This window comes from Somniosus microcephalus, chromosome 2 (assembly GCF_052327205.1).
Source record: "Somniosus microcephalus isolate GS21.2 chromosome 2, FLI_Smic_1.0, whole genome shotgun sequence".
Classification (NCBI taxonomy): Eukaryota; Metazoa; Chordata; class Chondrichthyes; order Squaliformes; family Somniosidae; genus Somniosus; species Somniosus microcephalus.
The window spans coordinates 380,129,399-380,148,634 of record NC_140988.1 but is presented as its reverse complement, the minus strand read 5'-3'; the positions used below and the strand labels follow the sequence as shown (position 1 = coordinate 380,148,634).

At 47.1% G+C, this 19,236-nt stretch overlaps 1 protein-coding gene across 1 annotated transcript; it reads left to right on the top strand.

Annotated features, from left to right (window-relative positions):
* The first annotated feature begins 3,832 nt into the window (after positions 1 to 3,832).
* On the top strand, positions 3,833 to 18,666 carry LOC147123785 (sepiapterin reductase-like). The gene is made up of 4 exons (XM_085976013.1): positions 3,833 to 4,188; positions 14,909 to 15,199; positions 17,599 to 17,814; positions 18,314 to 18,666. Exons 1-3 carry the CDS (start codon positions 3,861 to 3,863, stop codon positions 17,787 to 17,789), a joined length of 810 nt encoding a protein of 269 aa, XP_085832139.1. The 5' UTR covers positions 3,833 to 3,860; the 3' UTR covers positions 17,790 to 17,814; positions 18,314 to 18,666.
* The last annotated feature ends 570 nt before the right edge of the window (positions 18,667 to 19,236 follow it).

Sequence of the window (19,236 nt, the reverse complement as noted above, 5' to 3'; positions counted from 1 at the left end):
ATTGTCTATCCACTGTCAATCCCCCCAGAAACACCACCCAATCAATCTTACCCAATTCCCGTCTCATACCCTCGTAATTCCCTTTATTTAAGTTCTGGACCTTAGTCTCTGATTCAATTTCCTCACTCTCCATCTCGACTGAGAGCTCGATCATATTATGATCGCTCTGACCCAAGGGGCCTCGTACAAGAAGATTGGTGATAAGTCCCTTCTCATTGCACAATACCCAGTCTAAAATGGCCTGATCTCGAGTCGGCTCCTCGACATATTGGTCCAGATAACCGTCCCGAAAACATTCCAGGAATTCCTCCTCCTCAGAATTTTTACTAATTTGGGTAGTCCAATCAATATGTAAATTAAAGTCACCCATGATGACAGCTGTGCTCTTATCGCACGCTTCTCTAATTTCCCTTTTTATGCCTTCCCTCACCTCCATATTACTATTTGGAGGCCTATATATCACACCCACTAACGTTTTTCTCCCCTTGCTATTTCTCATTTCTACCCATACAGATTCCGTTTCATCCGAGTTAATATCCTTCCTTTCCATTGCATTAATCCCCTCCTTTACCAGCAATGCTACCCCACCTCCCCTACCTTTTTGCCGATCCTTCCTAAATATTGTATATCCCTGGATGTTAAGTTCCCAGCCTTGCCCACCCTGCAGCCACGTTTCTGTAATCCCAATCAAATCATACTTGTTTACCTCTATTTCCACAACTAATTCATCCACCTTGTTCCTAATGCTTCTAGCATTAAGATACAAAGCCTTCAGGCTTGCTTTTTTCACACTCTCATTATGAATTAGTTTGGCCCTTTGTGTTTCTCTCCTTTGCTTATTGCTTCTCACCTTTCTACCATCTATTTCTGACTTCATATGACTTCCCTCTTTTCCACTACCTAGGTTCCCATCCCCCTGCCAAATTAGTTTAAATCCTCCCGAACCGTCCTAGAAAATATTACCCCGAGGACATCGGCTCCCTCACAGTTCAGGTGTAGACCGTCCCCTTGGTACAGGTCACTCCTCCCCAAGAACTGGTTCCAATGCCTCAAGAATTTGATTGTAAAGAGTTGGGGGCCCAGCACTGACCCCTGCGGAACACCACTAGTTACTGATTGCCAGTCTGAGAATGAACCATTTATCCCAACTCTCTGCCTTCTGTTAGATAGCCAATCCTCTATGCATGCCAGAATATTACCCCCAATCCTGTGATTTTTTTATCTTAAGCAATAATCTTTTGTGTGGCACCTTGTCAAATGCCTTTTGGAAGTCTAAATACACTACGTCCACTGGTTCCCCTTTATCCGCCCTATATGTTACTTCCTCAAAGAACTCCAGCAAATTTGTCAAACATGACTTCCCCTTCATAAAACCATGCTGACTTTGTCCTATTAAATTATGATTATCCAAATGTCCTGTTACTGTCTCCTTAATAATGGACTCCAAAATTTTACCTGCCACAGATTTAGGCTAACCGGTCTATAGTTTCCAGCCTTCTGTCTACTGCCCTTTTTAAATAAGGGTGTTACATTAGCAGTTTTCCAGTCTGCCGGGACCTTTGCTGAGTCCAGGGAGTTCTGGAAAATTATTACTAATGCATCCACAATCCCTACCGCCACTTCCCTCAAGACCCTAGGAAGTAAGTCTTCAGGTCCAGGTGATTTATTGGCCTTGAGTCCCATTATTTTACCGAGTACCACTTCCTTAGTGATTTTGATCGTGTTTAGCTCCTCCCCCCCCCTATAGCCCCCTGTTTGTCCAGTGTTGGGATATTCTTAGTGTCCTCTACTGTAAAGACTGATACAAAATATTCATTCAGTGTTTTTGCCATCTCCATATTTCCCACCATTAATTTCCCGGTCTCATCCTCTAAGGGACCAACATTTACTTTAGCCACCCTTTTTCTTTTTATATAACTATAAAAACTCTTACTATCTGTTTTTATATTTTTTGCTAATTTACTTTCATAATCTATCTTCCCTTTCTTAATCAATCTTTTTGTTATTTTTTGCTGTCTTTTAAAGTTTTCCCAATCCTCTATCCTCCCACTAGATTTGGCTACCTTATATGCCCTTGTTTTTAGTCGAATACTATCCTTAATTTCTTTACTTAGCCACGGATGGCTGTCTTTTCTTTTACACCCTTTTCTTCTCAGTGGAATATATATTTTTTGTAAGTTGTAAAATAACTCCTTAAATGTACACCACTGATCATGTATCGTCTTACCCTTTAATCTATTTTCCCAATCCACTCTACTCAATTCCGCTCTCATACCTTCATAGTCTCCTTTATTCAAGCTTAGCACACTTGTTTGAGATCCAACCTTCTCACCCTCTAATTGAATATGGAATTCAACCATGTTATGGTCACTCATTCCAAGGGGATCCTTTACTAGGACATTTTTAATTAATCCTGTCTCGTTACACAGGACCAGATCTAAGGTTGCTTGCCCCCTGGTCGGTTCAGTTACATACTGCTCAAGAAACCCATCCCTAATACACTCAATGAACTCACCCTCAAGGCAGCCCTGCCCAATTTGATTTGTCCAATTAATATGATAGTTAAAATCCCCCATAATTATAGATGTTCCCTTATTACAAGCCTCAACTATTTCCTGATTGATACTCCGTCCAACAGAGTTGCAACTGTTCGGAGGCCTATAGACTACGCCCACTAGTGTTTTTTTCCCCTTATTATTCCTTATCTCCACCCAAACTGTTTCATTATCCTGATCTTTTGACCCAATATCATTTCTCTGTATTACCGTGATTCCTTCCTTTATTAACATAGCCACCCCACCTCCCCTTCCTTCATGCCTGTCCTTCCTGATCGTTAAATAACCTGGTATCTTTAATTCCCAGGCATTGTCACCCTGCAGCCATGTTTCTGTAATGGCCACAAGATCATACCCATATGTAGTGATTTGTGCCATTAACTCGTCTATTTTGTTACGAATGCTACGTGCATTCAGATAGAGAACTTTCAAATATGTTTTGTGACACTTAGTTCCTGCTTTTGCCCTTTTTATTACTTTACCTTTTACTCCATACCTTCTGCCCCTTCCTGACACGCTCTGGTTTTTAATTTCCCCACTGCTACCTATCAATTTCTTGGTCCCCCTTTGCTGATTTCTAATAAGATCCCAATCCTCAGGCTGACTGCTTTTTCTGGCAACTTTATAAGCTTCCTCCTTTGACTTAATTCTAGCTTTAATTTCTTTTGTTAGCCATGGTTGGATCACTTTTCCTTTTGGGGTTTTATGCCCTAGAGGAATCTATGTTTGTTGCAAATCATGCATAGCCATGATCTTATTGAATGGCGGAGTGGGCTCGAGGGACTGTATGGCCTGCTCCGGCTCCTATTTCTTATTCTTATTCTAGAGGGCATCTAGAGATGGGCAATAAATACTCTCTTCGCCAGCGACGCCCACATCCCGAGAACTAAATTAAAAAAAATTCTAGACTGCAACAGTACTGACCAACTTACGCTCGATCGAACGGATGATTGAATGATTCAATGGGTAAACGATGTCAGTAGGACCGGCGTGATACGGGTTTTTTTTCTTGGTTTATTGAAATAGTGGTAGTTTGTACTGTAAATATTATTGATTTATTTGTGAAAAATTATTGCATTTATATTGTTAACCATAAAGCTGCTTTTTTAAGGCTTTATTCTTTTCTTATTGTGGTCAGTGGATGTAATGGATTTACTTTGTAATTGATGAGTTGTATAAGTACTGTTGTACTTGAATAAAGAATAAATAAAACAGTTGCCCAATCTGATCAAAGTGCAGATGGCTGGTGCTGACAGGATACAGATTAGCAGAAGTCGGATCTGACGCAAGAGGAAGTGTGCCGTGATGGACGGAGGTCGGAGGGATCTGGGCAAGAGCCTGTGCATTATCACGGGCGCCTCCAGGGGTCTGGGCAAGGCGCTGTCCCTGGTGCTGGCTCCCCGGCTGCGGGCTGGCTCCCACCTGGTGCTGGTGGCCCGGTCCGGGGACAACCTGCGGCAGGTGGAGCGCCTGGCGCTGGAAGCATCGGCGCTGCCGGCCGGCGGCTTGCGGGTGAGCCGAGTGGAAGCCGACCTGAGCGGGGCGGAGGCGGTGCAGAAGGTGCTGAGCTCGGTCAGCGCTGGCCAGGACCAGGGCGGAGCTCCGGAGCGGCTGCTCCTCATCAACAACGCGGGTGAGGGAGTCAGTCAGTAACGTGGGGACTGTGCTCCCCTGGGGGCAGCTCTTCCACAGGGCCAAGCATCTGACAGTGGCCTCTCTCAGAGTGGGACAGACTTCTCAAGCAGAGCCACTAGATGGCGACAGCAACCCAGACAAAACTGTGCCAGACAAGTTTACACAGGATAACAACAGAAAATGCTGGAAAAACTCAGCAGGCCAGGCAATATCCGTGGAGAGAAATTAGAGTCGACGTTTTGGGCCGAAACCCTTCTTCAAAACTGGAAAGGAAATGAAATAGATGGAAAGGAGGGCTGGGGAGGGAACAAAAGAAGTGAATAGACGTTAAGAGGTATTCAAAACCAGACGGGATGGTGATAGGACTAGTAAAGAGACAAAAGACGGCTCAGGTTAGGTGTGAAATGTACTTGCAGAATGAGAGACAGCTGCCATGTCAAAAAAAGAGGAAAGGTGGGGGGGAGGGAAAACCCAAAACCCAAAACAAAGGGGTGGGGAAAAAAATATATAAGCCTTCCGGACTCAATATCGAGTTCAACAATTTCAGATCATAACCTCGGCCCCTATTACATTTTTACTTATATTTTTACGAAACGTCGACTCTGATTTCTCTCCACGGATGTTGCTTGGCCTGCTGAGTTTTTCCAGCATTTTCTGTTGTTATTTCAGATTTCCAACACCTGCAGTATTTTGCTATCTTAAGTTTACACAGTAATTGGTTCAGGCAGAACTGGTTGGCAGACAGAAAGCCAAGAGTTGGAATAAACGGGTCTTTTTCCGAGTGGCAGGCAGTGACGAGTGGGGCACCGCAGGGATCGGTCCTTGGACCCCAGCTATTCACAATATATATTAATGATCTGGACGAGGGAACTAGATGTAATATCTCCATGTTTGCAGACGACACAAAGCTGGGTGGGCGTGTGTGCTGTGAGGAGGATGCTGAGAAACTCCAGGATGATTTGGACAGGTTGGGTGATTGGGCAGAAGCATGGCAGATGCAATACAACGTGGATAAATGTGAGGTTATCCACTTTGGTGGCAAAAACAGGAAGGCAGATTATTATCTGAATGGCAATAGATTGGGAGAAGGGGAAGTGCAACAAGACCTGGGCGTCCTTGTGCACCAGTCACTGAAGGTAAGCATGCAGGTGCAGCAGGCGGTTAAGAAGGTAAATGGTATGTTGGCCTTTGTAGCGAGAGGGTTTGAGTACAGGAACAAGGATGTCTTGCTGCAGTTGTACAGGGTCTTGGTGAGACCACATCTTGAGTATTATGTGCAGTTTTGGTCATCTTATCTGCGGAAGGATGTTCTTGCCATGGAAGGAGTGCAGCGAAGATTCACCAGACTGATACCTGGGATGGCAGGAATGACGTATGAGGAGAGATTGGGTCGATTGGGCTTGTACTCGCTGGAGTTTAGAAGAATGAGAGGGGATCTCATTGAAACTTATAAAATTCTAACAGGACTAGACAGACTAGATGCAGGAAGGATGTTCCAGATGGTCGGGGAGTCCAGAACCAGGGGTCACAGTCTAAGGATAAGGGGTAAGCCATTTAGGACTGAGATGAAGAGGAATTTCTTCACCCAGAGAGTGGTGAACCTGTGGAATTCTCTACCACAGAAGGCAGTAGAGGCCAATTCATTAAATATATTCAAGAAGGAGTTAGATATATTTCTTAAGGCTAAAGGGATCAAGGGATATGGGGAGAAGGCAGGGACAGGGCACTGAATTTGGATGATCAGCCATGATCGCATTGAATGGCGAAGCAGGCTCGAGGGGCCGAATGGCCTACTCCTGCTCCTATCTTCTATGTTTCTATGAATGCCCAGGGTGGATGTTTTTTTCAGACTGGGATGTGGTCTTCCAGTGCTGTTCCCCCCAAGGGTCTGTTTTAGGTCCATTACTCCTTTCAGTTTTTGCTTTCTGGCTCAGCGGACAGCGCTCTCTCTGGCCTCGGAGTCAGAAGGCTGTGGGTTCAAGCCCCACTCCATGAGACTTTTTTGCACAAAAATCGAGGCTGGCACTCAACAACAACTTGTATTTATATAGCGCCTTTAATGTAGTAAAACGTCCCAAGGTGCTTCACAGGATTATTACAAGACAAAATATTTGGCACCGAGTCGCGTAAGGAGGTATTTGGGCAGCTGACCTAAAGCTTGGTCAAAGAGGTACGTTTTAAGGAGTGTCTTAAAGGAGGGTAGAGAGGTTTAGGGAGGGAATTCCAGAGCTTAGGGCCCAGGCAACAGAAGGCACGGCCGCCAATGGTTGGTTTTTTGAGACGGCAGATTTGAGGGAGAGGGGAACAGTAACTGAGGAGAGAGAACCATTCACAATGTCAGCTAGCATGAGAGCCAGAAAAGGAAGTTGTGTGGTCAGCAGTTTGGTGGGAATAGGGTCGAGGGAGCAAGAACTGGGTCTCATGGACAAGATGAGCGCGGAGAGGGCATGAGGGGAGATTGGAGAGAAACTGGAGAAAGATGTGAGTTCAGGGCTAGGGCAGGGAGCAACCTTAGAGGTAGTTTGACCCGGTGGGCTAGGGGAAGGAAAGGGAGTGGCAGAGGCAGCTGAACAGATGGTCTCAATCTTAGAGACAAAGAAGTCCGTGAGCTCCTCACACTTGTTGTCGGAGGTGAGGGTGGAGGAGACGGGAGAGGGGTTTAAGAAGATGGTTAGCAGTGGAGAATAGGAGCTGCGTTTATCTTTGCATTCCAGAATGATTCTGGAATAGTGAGAAATGTTGGCAGACGAGAGCAGGACCTGATAGTGCTTTATGTGGTCCAGCCAGATCTGGCGGTGAATGCCATATCCATTCGAGTGTGCGCCTCATGGACTTGAGGGAGCAAAGATGAGAGCCGTACCGGGGGAACGGCCAGGGTGAGAGAGGGTAATTGTTTTAATAGGGGCTAGGGCATCAAAAATAGTGGTGAGGGTGTGGTTGAGCAGATCGGTAGCTGCAGAAATGTCATGGTGAATGGAGGGCCAGAGGCTGGACAGTTGGGATTTCATAAGTGCAGTTGTAAGAGAGTTGGGAGAGAGTTTTTCCAGGGGCGGACACAGAAGGAAGTGGGGGGGTGGGGGAGAGTGATAAGAGGAAGTGGTCAGAGATGGCCTTATCTGTGATTGACACGATGAGAGTAGCGAGGCCACGAGAGATGGCAAGGTCGAGGGGGTAGCCGTGAATTTGGGTTGGGGAGTTTACATGGAGGGAGAGGTTAAGGGAGGATAGGAGGGTAGTGAACTCGGAGGAGAGAGAGCGCGTGATGAATTGAGATGGAGGTTGAAATCACCGAGGATGAGAAGTCACTCGGTGCAGAGGCTGAGGGACGAAAGCAGTGAGGATATCTCGGCGATAACATTTTTATGGTACTTGGGTGGGCGGCAGAGAACGACAATGTTAAATGAGGGGTGGAACAAGGTGAGATGCTCAAAGGAGGAGAAAGTGCCGGAGGAGTAGGGGGACAGACCCAGGTGTGATTTTGGTGATGAGAGCCACACGTGGTCTGGGCAAGTGGTGGAAGGTATAGCCAGGTGGGGAGGCTTCATTTAAGGGTAAGGTGTCATGAACCCTCAGCCAAGTTTCTGTCAGAGCCATGATGTCGATGTGGTTATCCACGATAAGCTCATGGATGGAAAGGGCCTTGTTCACAAGTGAACGGACATTCTGTAGGGAGAGGCGGAGAGGGTCGGTGATGGCTGATCCACTGCCAGCGTCCACAGGGTCAGCGCTGGGAGGGGTGAATTGGACGGGGAGGAGTTTGGCAAGATTAGACCCCACAGGCGACTGGACGGGAAGGTCGGTGAGAGAGTAGGATCGGACAGTTGGGGTGGCTACTGCTGAGGAGACAGCAACGAGTGCCTCGATGGGCCCTTCATAGGATGCCAAGAGAGGCAAAGAGGGAAGCTGTAGGCTTATCTAAGAGGGACGGCGGCAGGAGAGTAGGAAGGTCGAAGAGTAATGAAGGATTTGGGAAGGCAGAGTATCCGAGAGAGGAGAGATGAAAGGAGGCATGACAACAGGAGAGAGCGGTCAGGGAGGGGTAGAGAGAAAAGGAAAAAGGGGAGAAAAAGTGGAGAATTATTGAATGGCTCGAGCCTTGAACGGCAGAGAAAATAGTGCGCACACGAATGGACATGGGAAAAGACTCAGGTTACATAGGCCTGGTTATGTAGTAATTAATGGGATACATATTTCCTGGTAGAAGGGAATAGGTTGGATAGGTAGGGAAACTAGGGTCAAAGTCAGAGGTCCTATGGAGGGACAAAGCCAACGTGAGCAGGATGGAGCCGGCACGGAGCATCGACGAACCGCTGTCCAAGTTCAGAGACGGTGTAGCGGGTGAGTGAACTCTAGAAGCTATTTGAAGGGTAGGGAATTGGAGCATGGAGGTTGTTGCCGTTGGAATGAGAGTCGGTAGTGGTGCAGAGAGATGATGGCGAAATTGACGCAAGTTGGAGGTCACCGTAGATCAAAAGCGGTGGAGAAAATGTAAAACCACAAGCCAGCGGCCAGCAAAGCTGAAAAACCAATAGAACAAGTCACTGATCAGCAAGCGCAACAGCAGTTGCTAGCCAGAAGCTAACAAAGCTGAAAAACCAGTAGAACCAGTTCAGCAGAGACACAGCCGCAGTTTAAATGTTATTTAAAAACTCTTTTAGCAGCAGAATTAGAGACACAGCAGGTGAGTCCTACAGTGCAATCCAGTGTAGTCCAGTGCAGAAGTGTAGTGGTGTAATCCAGTGCAGCTCAAAGCAGAAATGTCGTCTAGGTGTCCAGAGAAGTCCAGGAGATCGGAAACCAATTTGAGAAAAGAGTTCAGCAGCTTAAAACTTGAAGCGACTGAAAAGCCGAGCAGAGTCACAGCAGCTGAGTCAAACAGTGTTGTCAGTAGAGCAGCATGGTCCTGTTGGCAGAAGAATCCGGGTGATGGAAGTCAAATTTCAGCAGAGTTCCAGTGCAGTACCGAACTCGAACAGGCTCGAGGGGCTAAATGGCTGACTCCTGTTCCCATGTTCCTTTCGGAATTGCCCTCTTTCAGTAAACTGAGAGTCCGTTTGCCCTCTCAGGTGGATATAAAAGATCCCATGGCATTATTTCAACTAACAGGGCAGTTCTCCCCGGTGTCCTGGCCAGTATTTATCCCTAAAATCAACATCTTATTAAAAAAAAACGGATTATCTGGTCATTATCACATTGCTGTTTGTGGGAGCTTGCTGTGCGCAAATTGGCTGCCACGTTTCCTACATTACAACAGTGACTGCACTTCAAAAAGTATTTCATTGGCTGTAAAGTGCGTTGTGACATCCTGAGGTCGCTATATAAATGCAAGTCTTTTATGAACGACTTAGACTCGGGTGCTGGGAGCAGCATTATAAAGTTTGCAGCTGGAGTACTGAGGACAATTCTGGGCCCCACACGTCAGGAAAGATGTAAAGGCCTCAGAGAGGGTACAGAGGAGGTTTACCAGGGGTGAGGGACTTCAGTTATGAGGAGAGGTTGGAAAAGTTCGGACTGTTCTCCTGGGTACAGAGAAGGTTAAGAGCTGACCTAATAGACGATGAGAGGTTTTGATAAGGGTAGAGAGTGAAAAACTCTTCCCTCTGGTGAGTGGGTCAATAACCAGAGGTCATTGATTGCAAATCATTGGCTAAAGATCTAGAGGGAGATGAGGAGAAATGCTTTCTCAGAGTTGTCAGATTCTGGAACGCTCGACCTGAACAGCTGGTGGAAGCTGATTCCAGCAATAATTTAAAAGGGGAGTTGGACGGGTTCTCGAGGATGAGGCACTGACAGGGTTACGGACAAAAAGCGGGGGAGTGGGACTGAGCACCACTGCTCTTTCACAGAGCCAGCACAAGCACGACGGGCCGAATGGCCTCCTCCTGTGCTGTAAGTTTCTGTGATTCGATACTTATCGAGCTTCCCCTTAAATGCATCTATGCTATTCCCCTCAACCACTCCCTGTGGTAGCGAGTTCCATATTCTAACCACTCTCTGGGTAAAGAAGTTTCTCCTGAATTTACCATTGGATTTATTAGTGTCTGTCATATATTTACGGCCGTAAGTTTACATAGGAGCCAGGTATGGGCGGAGCCCTACACACAGTACAATACAATGGAAATGAAACTGAAACCAACCACAGTCACAGGCAGAGAAATACTGATGAGTGATGAATGGAATATTTCATCACATTCACCCCTTCTATAGATTTAGTCTGTTCGGGGGTTTGATAGTCCTCTGCGACCGACGTGGCTGTTGTGGTGCCGCGGGTGTCGGCTGGGTGTCCCCGATGGCCTCCTGGGTCTCTGCCGGGGGTGCCGCCAGGGTTGTTGAAGGGATAGTTGGTGGGGGTACCGTTGGTCGATGTTCTTTCGGGGGTGATGAAAGAGTAGTGGGTGGGTAAGAGTTGCTGTGGTCGTTGTTGCTGCTGTTGTCGTGGTTGTTGTCGTTACCGGCTGGGGCGACGTCTTTTATGGACACGGTGTCCTCCCTTCCGTCGGTGTGCCGGACATACGCATATTGGGGGTTGGCGTGGAGTAGGTGCACTGACTCCACGAGAGGGTCTGTCTTGTGGCCCCTCACATGCCTTTGCACGAATACCGGACCTGGGGTGGAGAGCCATGACGGCATGGATACGCCTGAGGTGGATTTCCGGGGAAAGACAAACATTCGCTCGTGAGGCGTGGCATTAGTGGCAGTACACAATAGCGACCGTATCGAATGGAGCACATCTGGGAGGACTTCCTGCCAGCGGGAGATAGGGAGGCCTTTGGTCCTTAGAGCTAGAGTGACTGCTTTCCATACTGTCCCGTTCTCTCGCTCCACTTGACCGTTACCCCGGGGGTTGTAGCTGGTGGTACGGCTCGTGGCGATCCCCCTGGACAGCATGTACTGGCGTAGCTCTTCACTCATGAAGGACGCCCCCCTATCCGTATGGATATAGCTCGGCATACCGAACAGGCAGAACAGGCTGTTGAGGCATTTAATGACCGTGGCGCTGGTCATGTCTGGGCAGGGGAAGGCGAATGGGAAATGAGAGTATTCGTCCACAATGTTCAGGAAGTAAACATTGCGTCATTATGGTCATATTTATGCTAATATATATGTACAAATGTATGTTGAAATGTTTAAGTGTCCTAATCCAAATTGTACACTCTCGGGAGCCGCAAGCCTACATTTCGTTGTACTGCACTTGTGCACTAACAATGACAATAAAAGTTGATTTGATTTGATTTGAAGTGGAAATATCTTCTCTCTGTCTATCCTATCAAACCCTTTCATAACCTTAACATCCTCTGTCAGGTCACCCCTCAGCCTTCTCTTTTCTAGCCCCAGCCTGTTCAATCTTTTCTGATAGTTAAAACCTCTCAGTTCTGGGATCAATCTAGTAAATCTTTTTTGCACCTTCTCCAATACGTCTATATCCTTTTTGTAATATGGAAACCAGAACTGAGCGCAGTACTCCAAGTGTAGTCTAACCAAGGTTCTACACAAGTTTAAAGTAACATCTAAATTTAAGATTCTTTAAAAGAAGGGAGTGATCATCATATAGATAAAGGGAGTGCCGTAGATTTGGTTTGGATGGATTCTCTGATGGTATTCAACAAGGTGTCTCACAAGAGGCTTGTTACAAAGTTCAGGCAGATGGTATAACAGGTAATGTAGCTGCCTGGGTTGGAAGTTAGTTGGGGTAAATGAATATTGTTTTGATTAAACGTTTGTTGGAGTGACACCAATGTGGTTAACTCTTAACTGCCTTCGGAAACGACCTAGCAAGGGCCCGTGTACCCCAGGGCCCGTGTGCCCCAGGGCCCGTGTACCCCAGGGCCAGTGCTGGCTCCACTTTAGTTCTTCGTTTATGTAAAAGGAAGTTTGGATTTCTATAGCGCCTTTCACAATAGCAACAACAACAACTTGTATTTATACAGCGCCTTTAACGTAGTAAAACTTTCCAAGGTGCTTCACAGGAACATTATCAAACAAAATTTGACACTTAGCCACATAAGGAGATATTAGGGCAGATGAACAAAAGCTTGGTCAAAGAGGTAGGTTTTAAGGAGCATCTTAAAGGAGAAAAGAGAGGTAGAGAGGCAGAAAGATTTAAGGAGGGAATTCCAAAGCTTAGGGCCTCGGCAGCTGAAGGCACGGCTGCCAATGGTTGAGCGATTACAATCAGGGATGTACAAGAGGCCAGAATTGGAGGTGCGCAGATATCTCGGGGGGGGGGGGGGGGGTTATAGGGCTGGAGGAGATTACAGAGATAGGGAGGGGGCGAGGCCATGGAGGGATTTAAAAATAAGGATGAGAATTTTAAAATCGAGGCATTTCTTAACCGGGAACCAATGTCGGTCAGCGAGCACAGGGGTGATGGGTGAAAGGGACATGGTGCAAGTTAGGACACAGGCAGCAGAGTTTTGAATGACCTCAAGTTTACAGAGGGTAGAACATGGGAGGCCAGCCAGGAGTGCGTTGGAATAGTCAAGTCTGGAGGTAACAAAGGCATAGATGAGGGTTTCAGCAGCAGATGAGCTGAGGCAAGGGTGGAGACGGGCGATGTTACAGAGGTGGAAGTAGGCGGTCTTACTAATGGCACAAATATGGGGTCGGAAGCTCATTTCAGGGTCAAATATGGCACCAACATTGCGAACAGTGTGGTTCAGCCTCAGACAGATATTAGGGAGAGGGATGGAGTTGGTGGCTAGGGAATGGAGTTTGTGGCGGGGACCGAAAACAATGGCTTCGGTCTTCCCAATATTTAGTTGGAGGAAATTTCTGTTCATCCAGTAATGGATGTTTGATAAGCAATCTGACAATTTAGAGACCGTGGATGGTCGAGAGAGGTGGTGGTGAGCTAGAGCTGGGTGTTGTCAGGCACAAATAGCAATGTGATAATGACCAGATCATCTGCTTTTAGAGATTTTGCTTTATTGATCGATATTGGCCAGGAGATTGTGGATGATTGGGAGTTGAGTATGGGGAACGCAGTCTCAAACTTTGGAGCATTAGCAAACAGTGAGGGGGATTGTAAAAGATTTCAGCAAGACACAGACAGGTTTGTGAAATGGGCAGACAGGTGGCAGATGCAGTTTAACATAGATAAGTGTCAGCTAGTACATTTTGCGAGGAAACACAAGGAGTGGGAGTATACACCTAATGGAAAGATAATGTGGGATGTGAATAGAGAGACCAAGGGGAGCAAAAATATAACTCCGTCAAGATGCAAGTGCAGGTAGATAAAGCCAGAAAAAGGCCAATAGAATTGGGGGGGTTTATAAATAAGGATATAGTTTACGAGTAAAGAAATGGCAAAAGAATCAGAGCAGAGATGAGCAGCCTTTTTTAGGCAGCGAGTTGTTGTGATCTGGAATGCGCTGCCTGAAAGGGCGGTGGAAGCTGATTCAATAGGAACTTTCAAAAATGAGTTGGGTATATTTGCAGGGCTATGGGGAAAGAGCAGAGGAGTGGGACTAATTGGATCGCTCTACCAAAGAGCCGGCACAGGCACGATGGGCCGAATGGCCTCCTTCTGTGCTGTGAGATTCTATGATTCTAATGATCAAGTTTTACAGGAGCGTGCACAGGAAAAGACAAGTTCCTCTGGTTGGGGGGGTCAATGACGAGAGGTCATCGATTTAGAATTCTCACGAGGAGAGGGATTAGGAGGAATTTCCTTACACAGAGTCTTATTGTAGTTCACAGGAGCTTAATCAGACAAAAGTTGACACGGAGCCAAAGAAAGAATTAAAGAACGTGACCAAAAGCCTTTTTTTTTTCAAATTTGTGCACAGGAGGTGGGCATTTATTGCCCATGAGAAGGTGGTGGTGAGCCACCTTGAGTCACTGTTGCAGTCCGTGTGGTGAAGGTAGTCTCACAGTGCTGACTCTGTCATAGCGGTTTGGTATAACTGAGTGTCTCGCTGGGCCATTTCAGGGGCAGTTAAGAGTCAACCACATTGCTGTGGGTCTGGAGTCACACATAAGCCCAGACCAGGTAAGGACAGCAGATTTCTTTCCCTAAAGGACATTAGTGAACCAGATGGGTTTTTACAACAATCTGATAGTTTCATGATCACTATTACTAACAGTAGCTTTTTTTAAAATTCCAGATTTATTTAATTAACTGAATTGCAATTCCCCAGCGCAAGGATTTGAACTCGCATCTCACGATCATTAGTCTAGGCTTTTTGGATTACTAGTCCAGTAACATAATCACTATGCTACTGTATCCCCTTGTGCAGCGAGGTAGGTTTTAAAGAGTGTCTTAAATGAAAAGAGAAAGTGGGGGGAGAGGTGGAGAGGTTTAGGGAGGGAATTCCTGAGCTTAGGGCCCAGGCAGCTGAAGGCACGGCTGCAAATGGTGGGGCGATGGAAGTGGGGGGATGGAAAAGAGACCAGAATTGGAGGAGCACAGAAATCTCGGCGGGTTGTCGGGCTGGAGGAGGTTACAGAGATAGGGAGGGGCGAGGGCAAGGAGGGATTTGAAAACAAGGATGAGAATTTGAAAATCGAGGCGCTGCTTAACCAGGAGCCAATGTAGGTCAGCGAGCACAGGGGGTGATGGGCGAACGGGACTCGGTGCAGGTTCGGACACGGGCGGCAGAGTTTTGGATGAGCTCAGAGTTTATGGAGGATGGAAAGTAGGAAGCCGACCAGGAGAGCGTTGGACTAGTCGAGTCCGGAGTACGAATATTAATTTATTTATTTCTTTCTCCCCTCAGGCTCTCTGGGAGATATCTCAAAGTTTGTCGTGGACTTTACCAACCCCGCCGATGTCTCCAATTACTTGGCCTTGAACTTCACATCCGCCATGTGCCTCACCGCCTCCGTGCTGAAGGCCTTCCCCAAGCGGGAGGACCTTCGCCGAACGGTGGTCAACATCAGCTCGCTCTGCGCAACACAGCCGTTCAAATCTTGGTCGCTGTACTGCGCGGGAAAAGCCGCGCGGGAGATGATGTTCAGGGTCCTGGCAGCGGAAGAGCCTGATGTGAGGGTGCTGAACTACGCCCCAGGTAAGACACTGAGGATTACTCTTAGCTTTACAGGAGAATCATAGAAATTTACAGCACAGAAGGAGGCCATTCGGCCCATCGTGTCCGTGCCAGCCGAGAAAGAGCTATCCAGTCTAATCCCACTGTCCAGCTCTTGGTCCGTAGCCCTGTAGGTTCTGGCACTTCAAGTGTATATCCAAGCACTTTTTTAAATGTGATGAGGGTTTCTGCCTCTATCACCCTTTCAGGCAGTGAGTTCCAGACCCCCACCACCCTCTGGGTGAAAAATCCTCTCCTCAACTCCCCTCTAATCCTTCTACCAATTACTTTAAACCTATGCCCCCTAGCTATTGACCTCTCCCTCCTATCCACTCTATCTAGGCCCCTCATAATTTTATACACCACAATTAAATCTCCCCTCAGCCTCCTCTGTTCCAAAGAAAACAACCCCAGCCTATCCAATCTTTCCTCATAGCTAAACTTCTCCAGTCCTGGCAACATCCTTGTAAATCTCCTCTGTACCCTCTCTAATGCAATCACAACATTCCTGTAATGTGGTGACCAGAACTGCACGCAGTATTCTAGCTGCAGCCTAACTAGCGTTTTATACAGTTCAAGCATAACCCCCCTGCTCTTATATTCTATACCACAGTTAATAAAGGCAAGTATCCCGTATGCCTTCTTAACCGCCTTAGCTACCTGTCCTTCTACCTTCAGGGATCTGTGGACATGCACTCCAAGGTCTCTGTTTCTCTGCACTTCTCAGCGTCCTACCCTTTATTGTGTATTCCCTTGCCTTGTTAGCCCTTTCTCAATGCATTGCCCAACACAGAAGATGCGGTAGCGTAGTGGTTATGTTATTTGGCAATAATCCAGAGGCCTGCACTAATGATCAGGTGATATGAGTTCATATCCCACTGCAGCAGCTGTGGAATTTAAATTCAATTAATTAGCTAAATAAAAAGTAAGTATCAGTAATGGTGACTATTGAAACTGGATTGTTATAAAAACCCATCTGGTTCACAAATGTCCTTTAGGGAAAGAAATCTGCTGTCCTTACCTGGTCTGGGCCTATATGTAACTCCAGACCCACAGCAATGTGGTTGACTCTTAACTGCCCTCTGAAATGGCCGAGCGAGACACTCAGTTGTATTTAAGAAGGTGGCTCACCACCACCTTCTCATGGGGCAATGTGGGATGGACAATAAATGCTGGCCTTGCTGGTGATGCCCACATCCTGTGAATGAATTTTAAAAAACTTCTCCGGATTGAATTCCGTTTGCTACTTTTCTGCCCACCTGACCAGTCCATTGATATCTTCCTGCAGTCTGCAGCCTTCTTCCTCACTATCAACCACACAGTCAATTTTTGTATCATCTGTAAACTTCTTAATCATGCCCCCTACATTGATGTCTAAATCATTGATATGTACCACAAGGGACCGAGTACTGAGCCCTGCGGAACCCCACTGGAAACAGCCTTCCAGTCACAAAAACACCCTTCGACCATTACCCTTTGCTTCCTGCCACTGAGCCAATTTTGGATCCAACTTGCCACTTTCCCTTGGATCCCAGGGGCTTTTACAGTGAGGTTGACTCTCAGGTAACACACTGTGGTTGACTCTCTGGGGGCACTAACTCAACCTGGTTAAAGCAGAGTTGGGAAGGAAATATTTAGAGTGCCAACCATGGCTAAGCTCATAGCACTCTCCCTTTCTAAGTCAGAAGGTCATGGGTTCACGTGGAAGACTTGAGGCCATAATCTAGGCTGACACGCCAGTGCAGTGCTGAGGGAGTGCTGCACTGTCGGAGGTGCCGTCTTTCGGATGAGACGTTAAACCGAGGCCCCGTCTGCTCTCTCAGGTGGACGTAAAAGATCCCAGGGCCCCAATTTCAAAGGAGAGTAGGGGAGTTCTCCCCGGTGTCCTGGCCCAATATTTATCCCTCAACCAACATCACTGAAAAAACATGATCTGGTCATTATCACATTGCTTGTTTGTGGGATCTTACTGTGTGCAAAATAGGCGTTTCCCTACATTATAACAGTGACAACACTTCAAAAGTACTTCATTGTCTGTAAAGCACTTTGGGACGTCCTGAGGTGATGGAAGGCGCTATAGAAATGCAAGTTCTTTCTTTCTTCGTGGGGAGGGGGTTTACATTGAGCCAAGGTCCAGTTTAACTCATCCTTTCCCCGACATTCATCCTTTCCCCGACATTCATCCTTTCCCCGACATTCATCCTTTCCCCTACGTCTCAAAGCGCTTTACAGACAATGAATGTAATGTTTGAAGTGTAGTCACTGTTGTAATGTGGGAAACACGGCAGCCTATTTTGCACACAACAAGCTCCCACAAACAGCAATGCGATAAATGACCAGATCATCGCTATATAAATGCAAGTCTTTCTTTCTTTTTACAGGCCCCCTGGACACTAACATGCAGGAGCAAGCTCGATCAAAGACTGCCGACTGTGAGCTGCGTCAGACCTTCACATCTATGCACCAGCAGGGTCAACTCGTGGATTGCCATGACTCCGCCAGGAAGCTGATGAACATCCTGGTGCAGGATGAGTTTGAGTCGGGCGCGCACGCCGATTACTACGACCAGTAACCCGCCCGGGGGACGCTCGTCGCTGGTACGACTCACGGTGTGACGGCGCTGACTGTAATCGAAACCAGTGTTTGTACTTCCCTCCCCCCCCCCCCCCAAACAAAGACTCTGATCTGATCGAAGGGACGTTGTGCCCAGTGTTGACCTGTGCTGGGCAAACTCCACTATCTCTTCACTCTGCAGGCGAGGCAACCCATCTCTCACCACATTCACAATAGGCTCGCGAACTCAACAAAACACCTCACCTGTTGCCCGAGGAGTTTAGCAAACAGCTCTCACTCCTGGGAAAGGGGGGTTCAAACCAACATAGCTTGTGTTTCGGTCTGTGTATGTCTGCCTGTTTCTGTCTGTCTCTTGCTCACTGTATTGATATGTGTGTCTTTCTTTCTCAGCGAGTGTCTCTCACTCTCTGTGTTTCTGTATCTCTGGTCTTTTCTCTCTCTCCGTGTGTGTCTTCCCGTCTCTGTGTCTCTCTCTCTACCTAGGCCTCTTTCTTTCTCTCACTGTGTGTGTTTCTCTCTCAGGTGGATGTTAAAGATCCCAGGGCACTATTTCAAAGAAGAGCAGGGGAGTTCTCCTTGGCATCCTGGCCAATATTTATCCCTCGACCAGCATAACAAAAACAGATTATCTGATCATTGTCACATTGCTGTTTGTGGGAACTTGCTGTGCGCAAATTGGCTGCCACGTTTCCTACATTACAACAGTGACTACACTTCAAAAAGTACTTCATAGTCTGTAAAGTGCTTTTGGACGTCCTGAGGTTGTGAAAGGCGCTATATAAATACAAGGCTTTCTTTACTGGTACCTCTCTTGTGTGTCCGCTGTTACACAGTGGTCAAACTCTGTTTAAAAATAATAAATCTGTTAACATCAATCACAAGTTTTGTCCTTATTGAAGGGTCTGAAGCTCAGGACAGGACCAAGGATGAAAGGAGTGGGAGAGAAGTTGGGGTAAATCTAGAAGTCGTGGTTAGGTGAGGCCAAGCTTGGAGCCTAATGGGCAACGAGTGTGGGAGGAAGGAGAAACTGAGTCAGCCTCCATCTTCCACCCTCCCTAAACTTGAGCTCATCCAAAACTCTGCTGCCCGTGTCCTAACTCGCACCAAGTCCTGTTCACCCATCACCCCCGGTGCTCACTGCCCCGTGTCCTAACTCGCACCAAGTCCTGTTCACCCATCACCCCCTGTGTCCTAACTCGCACCAAGTCCTGTTCACCCATCACCCCCTGTGTCTTAACTCGCACCAAGTCCCGTTCACCCATCACCCCCTGTGCTCACTGACCTACATTGCCTCCCATTCGGCAACGCCTCGATTTAGAAATTCTTTTCCTTGTTTTCAAATCCCTCCAAGGCCTCGCCCCTCCCTATCTCTTTAACCTCCTCCAACCCAACATCCCTTCGAGATCTCTGCGCTCCTCCAATTCTGGCCTCTTGTGCGTCCTCTA